The sequence below is a fragment of the Phyllobates terribilis genome, unplaced genomic scaffold, assembly GCF_046119375.1.
Source record: "Phyllobates terribilis strain yellow unplaced genomic scaffold, ASM4611937v1 Scaffold_3__8_contigs__length_932513732, whole genome shotgun sequence".
Classification (NCBI taxonomy): Eukaryota; Metazoa; Chordata; class Amphibia; order Anura; family Dendrobatidae; genus Phyllobates; species Phyllobates terribilis.
In genome coordinates, this window is record NW_027362763.1 from 894,764,565 (window position 1) to 894,770,564 (window position 6,000).

The 6,000-nt window shown below is 57.1% G+C and overlaps 1 protein-coding gene across 1 annotated transcript in view; it reads right to left on the bottom strand.

The window, feature by feature from the left end:
• LOC141257774 (peptide chain release factor 1-like, mitochondrial) overlaps positions 1-1,858 on the bottom strand; it is a 67,934-nt gene extending 66,076 nt beyond the window's left edge. The window contains exon 1 of the mRNA XM_073672736.1: positions 1,420-1,858. Within this exon, the coding sequence (XP_073528837.1) occupies positions 1,420-1,765 (346 nt within the window). The 5' untranslated portion in view covers positions 1,766-1,858. The remainder of the gene's footprint in view (positions 1-1,419) is intronic.
• Positions 1,859-6,000: the final 4,142 nt, after the last annotated feature.

The window sequence follows — 6,000 nt, forward strand, 5'->3', positions numbered from 1 at the left end:
AGGGGGGGGGGAGCGAGCAGAGGGGCAAGCGAGGGGGGGGGGAGCGAGCAGAGGGGCAAGCGAGGGGGGGGGGAGCGAGCAGAGGGGCAAGCGAGGGGGGGGGAGCGAGCAGAGGGGCAAGCGAGGGGGGGGAGCGAGCAGAGGGGCAAGCGAGGGGGGGGAGCGAGCAGAGGGGCAAGCGAGGGGGGGGAGCGAGCAGAGGGGCAAGCGAGGGGGGGGAGCGAGCAGAGGGGCAAGCGAGGGGGGGGAGCGAGCAGAGGGGCAAGCGAGGGGGGGGAGCGAGCAGAGGGGCAAGCGAGGGGGGGGAGCGAGCAGAGGGGCAAGCGAGGGGGGGGAGCGAGCAGAGGGGCAAGCGAGGGGGGGGAGCGAGCAGAGGGGCAAGCGAGGGGGGGGGAGCGAGCAGAGGGGCAAGCGAGGGGGGGGAGCGAGCAGAGGGGCAAGCGAGGGGGGGGAGCGAGCAGAGGGGCAAGCGAGGGGGGGGAGCGAGCAGAGGGGCAAGCGAGGGGGGGGAGCGAGCAGAGGGGCAAGCGAGGGGGGGGAGCGAGCAGAGGGGCAAGCGAGGGGGGGGAGCGAGCAGAGGGGCAAGCGAGGGGGGGGAGCGAGCAGAGGGGCAAGCGAGGGGGGGGAGCGAGCAGAGGGGCAAGCGAGGGGGGGGAGCGAGCAGAGGGGCAAGCGAGGGGGGGAGCGAGCAGAGGGGCAAGCGAGGGGGGGAGCGAGCAGAGGGGCAAGCGAGGGGGGGAGCGAGCAGAGGGGCAAGCGAGGGGGGGAGCGAGCAGAGGGGCAAGCGAGGGGGGGAGCGAGCAGAGGGGCAAGCGAGGGGGGGAGCGAGCAGAGGGGCAAGCGAGAGGGGGAGCGAGCAGAGGGGCTAGCGAGGGGGAGCGAGCAGAGGAGCTAGCGAGGGGGAGCGAGCAGAGGAGCTAGCGAGGGGGAGCGAGCAGAGGGGCTAGCGAGGGGGAGCGAGCAGAGGGGCTAGCGAGGGGGGGAGCGAGCAGAGGGGCTAGCGAGGGGGGGAGCGAGCAGAGGGGCTAGCGAGGGGGGGAGCGAGCAGAGGGGCTAGCGAGGGGGGGAGCGAGCAGAGGGGCAAGCGAGGGGGGGAGCGAGCAGAGGGGCAAGCGAGGGGGGGAGCGAGCAGAGGGGCAAGCGAGGGGGGGAGCGAGCAGAGGGGCAAGCGAGGGGGGAGCTATTTATTTTTTACATGACGTTTATTCTGGACAGACATACTACGGGACATTACATTCTCGGAGAATATCTTCGCTACAAATCATAATTTCCCAGGGAACAGATAAATTAGCATTCTGCATGATCCCCTCATCTCCACTTCCAGCAGGACTGTAGACCGCTGGATACAGGGCAGGTCATGGTCTCCTACCAACCACAGGGTGGTCTTCACTGTAGCAGCCATGGGGCGGCCGTACCCACCTGCCAGCTGCTGCAGCTCCTCCAGCTCCTTCTCTTTGCCCCTCAGTTCCCGGAGGACCGGGAGCAGCCGCTTCACCACCGCCAGATCACTCCGTTCAGACCACGGCCCCGCCACATCGCCCCCTCCATCCACTGCCCCCCACTCTTCCAGACGCCCAAGATAACCTGTCCACGCATCGCTCCTAATCAGCTCTTCTAGGAGTGGAGGGCGGCCATTATCGAATACAGTCCGGCTTCCCAGGATCCTCTGCCCCAGCACGCAGCGCTTAATTGCCACATTGTTCCTATTTCCCCAAAGGTTTCTTCGGACTCCGCATAGAACACAGCGGGAGAGGCTGAGGAGCATGACTTGCCGCACTTTCACCTCTAACCCGCACGTCAATGACGCGTCGCCATCTTGTGACTGGCAACTCGGAGTGGTGCGCGTCCACTGGCGCCATCGTGTGGCAATGTTTGAGTAATGCATTGTTTATCCGCTAGAACGGCCCGTGCACAGTGATGACTGAAGCAGCGCAATGGCGGCTTATTCTCCTTATACATGTTGATTTCCCGGGCCCCTCTCCTCAGGCCCTCGGTCGGCAGCTCCTTGTTCTTGTATATTATTGTGTGATAGGAAATTATTGGGAAACTGTACAGAAGCCGTTACGTGACCTTAGCTGAGGTAATGCACTGTATGTGGTTCATTTAGCTCCTGCTGAGTTATACAGGAGGTGTCAGACAGAGTAGTCAGTGGCATCTACTTGCCCCAATGAGTGCCAATACCAGAGTCAACTGCCACTCCTCTCATAAGTGACTGCCCTTATTATACATTCACGTGCCCCCCAATATACTGTGCCATTCCCCTCCCCCCAATATACCATGCCATTCCCCTACCCCCCAATATACCGTGCCATTCACCTCCCCCCAATATACTATGCCATTCCCCTGCCCCCCAATATACCGTGCCCTTCCTCTGCCCCCCAATATACCATGCCATTCACACACCCTCCCATTTACCATGCCATATACATGCCCTCCAATATACTGTGCCATTCACCTGCCCTCCAATATACCATGGCATTCAAGTGCCCCCAAATGTACTGTGCCATTCACATTGTGATGATAGTCATTTCTCACGGAGGAAAAGAAGTCAGACATAACGGGGTCAGTACCAAGAGAGCACGTAGTAAACTAAGGGAAAAGAAAAAAGCGTAAGTTAGGTCACAGTCCGGGGTCAGAATACCAGAGAACTAGCGGATCGAAGAAAAGAGGCAGAAACAAACGAGTAGTCATTACACGGTCCAAAGGTCAGGCAGCAGTAGATCAGAACTCACAGCACAGGAATCAGGCAAACACACACCAGAGAGCAGACACTTTGACTCGCACTGATCTAGGCCAGACAGCTCACCTAAATAGCAAGGCAATTACTAAGAACAGGGAGCACCTGGAGAGCTCTGTAGCATTGACATCTCTGCCTCCTGCCGGGCAGAGACGGCGTTCCCCTCACCGCCGCGGTCCCGGTCCGACGTCTTCCTGCCCCCCTGTAGCTGCTGTGGCGCGCACCGCGCGCAGCTTACCGGGCACTGTGCTTGGGGCGCGCGCGCACTCCCTCCCTCTTAAAGGGGCTGCGCGCGCCGTCCTATAGAGTCCCCGGCCAATGGCGGGTGGACTTCTATATAAGACACCTCCTCCAAAATGGAGGTGCCTGTGCAAGGTTGTTGTTTTGTGTGCTAACACTTTCCTCAGCCCTCAGGTCCCGCTGCCTGTCAGTCCTGCCCGCCAGTCTGTCTTACAGTCCTGCCCGCCAGTCTGTCTAACAGTCCTGCCCGCCAGCCTGCCTACCTGGAGCACCTGCCTGTAACCTGCCAGTTACCTGCCGTGCCCGCCTGCCTACCTGGAGCGCTTGCCTACCTGGAGCACCTGCCAGTAACCTGCCGTGCCCCCCAGCCTGCCTACTTGGTGCACCTGCCATGCCCGCCAGCCTGCCTACCTTGAGCACCTGTCTGTAACCTGCTGTGCCCGCTAGCCTGCCAACCCGGAGCACCTGTCTGGCTATCTGCTGTACCTGTCTGTCTATCTACCCGGACCACCCATCAGCCTTCCTGCCGTGCTCATCTGCTGTACCGGTCAGCTTCTGTCATCTGACCCACGGGAGTCACCTGCTCTCACACAAGGTCGGTCCCAGAGTGGCACCTGGTTCACCTGCCCGGTCCCTCCCTGGTTCATGGAGTCAACTAAGCCGCCGTGTGACCTGGGTCGATCCGAGTAGGCACTTAGTTACGCCCCTCTGGTCCCTCCTTGCATCGAAGCACAGAGGTTCCACCACCCGGATCCGTGACAGTTTGCACAGGCCATGGAATCCGGTGGCTCCCAGGCTCCTTCGCTCTCTGACCTGTTCCAGGAGGTCTCACGTCAGAGATCCCAACAGGAAACTATCCTGTCCTATCTGCGGACTGTCAACTCCTGCCTGAACACGCTATCCACCCCGTCTGTGTCCGTCTCTAGCCGAGCGGCACCCGCTCCGACGGCACCTCAACCGAGTGGCGCTGTGGCACCCAGCTTTGGACCCCGGATCTCTGCGCCTCTACGTTTTGGTGGAGACCACGTCCTATGTCGGGGCTTCTTAAATCAGTGCACACTGCACTTTGAACTCCTGGCGTTCATCATGTCTCACCTCACAGAGGAGGCATTAGCGTGGCTAAACCCTGTGTGGGAAAGAGGGGATCCCCTGGTGTCCGATCTTCTGGCTTTCCTTGCTGCCTTCAAGAAGGTCTTCGATGAGCCCAGACGAAAATCTTCTACTGCCTCCTCACTTCTCCGTCTCCGCCAAGGGAGTCTCACTGTGGGCCAGTATGCCAAAAGTTTCCGAACCCTCGCATCTGAACTTGCCTGGAACAATGAGTCCCTGGTGTCCACCTTTTGGGAGGGTCTTTCCAGACGGATCAAGGATGAGCTAGCCTGTCGTGACATCCCTTCCACCCTGGACGACCTGGTGTCATTAGCTATCCAGATTGACATCCAATTTTCTGGAACGTGCTAAGGAGACTACCCGGGAGAGAAGATTTCCGCGTCTCGCTCCAACATTCCAAAGTCCAGCCTCGCAACAAGCAATTCCCCGGGCATGTTCGCCTGAGCCTATGCAAAGTGACCAAACCAAGATGGTCAAGTCTCGCCTGGAGACATACCGAGCCAAGGGCTCGGTGAGGCCGGGAAACTCCAGTGTCTAGGACCGCTCGGAGAGGTCGTCCTAGGCAAGAGTAAACTCTCTCCGTCTTTGACTCTGTCTATTTCCATTTCCAGTGGTGAGACTCGCTTCTTCGAGACAGCCCACCTGGATTCCGGAGCCGCTGGGAATCTCATTCAACAGGCCGTCGTGGAGCATTACCAGATTCCTACCGTACGTCTGGCTGAACCATTGGCGGTTGCCTCTGTTGATAGGAAGCTTCTCCGGGAGACAATCTTGCTTGTCACTGAGCCTGTAACCCTTTAGGTGGGAATGCTGCACTCGGAGATGATCTCCTTTCATGTGCTGTCCGGTCTCTCTCACTCCCTCTTGCTTGGTCTACCCTGGTTACAAAGACATGAGCCCGTCCTGAATTGGAGATCTGGTGAAGTGCTCCGTTGGGGTCAGGAATGCCATGAGTCTTGTCTGGTTCCGGTTCATCCTGCTCAACCCCCGTCTACGCCGGCTAACCTACCTGGCCTGCCGGCAGCCTACTGGTCCTATGTGGACGTCTTTGACAAAAAGGAGGCTGAGACACTACCACCTCATAGGCCGTATGATTGCACCATCGACCTAATATCTGGTGCTTCACCTCCTCGCGGGCGAATCTACCCCTTGTCGTTGGCCGAGACCCGTGCAACATCTGAATACATTGAGGAAAATCTTGCTAGGGGATTTATCCGGAAATCCACCTCTCCGGCAGGAGCCGGATTCTACTTCGTCAAGAAGATAGACGTCTCGCTTCGTCCTTGTATAGACTATAGGGAGAATAGCAGTGAGTGTTGAAAAGAGGATAAAACATAACCTTTAATGAATAAATATTAAACGAATATGACCATATAAAAATATAAAATTACCACTAGGACCATACTAGCAATGAAATGTCCGCCTAGGATGTAATATATTTGCCTAGGCAACAAATGTAACCGTCTTGAATGAAATAAACAAGAACTCACATCTAGGACATATCTCGCCTGTCAATTATAATGAACCTGTGACAGGACGTATAATTCAGAGCTGGCAAACAGTCTAAGGAGGTACAGTTCAGACCAAAAGTTTGGACACAACTTCTCATTAAACGATTTTTCTGTATTTTCATGACTATGAAAATTGTACATTCACACCGAAGGCATCAAAACTATGAATTAACACATGTGGAATTATATACTTAACAAAAAAGTGTGAAACAACTGAAAATATGTCTTATATTCTAGGTTCTTCAAAGTAGCCATCTTTTGCTTTGATGACTGCTTTGCACATTCTTGGCATTCTCTTGATGAGCTTCAAGAGGTAGTCACCGGAAATGGTCTTCCAACAATCTTGAAGGAGTTCCCAGAGATGCTTAGCACTTGTTAGCCCTTTTGCCTTCACTCTGCGGT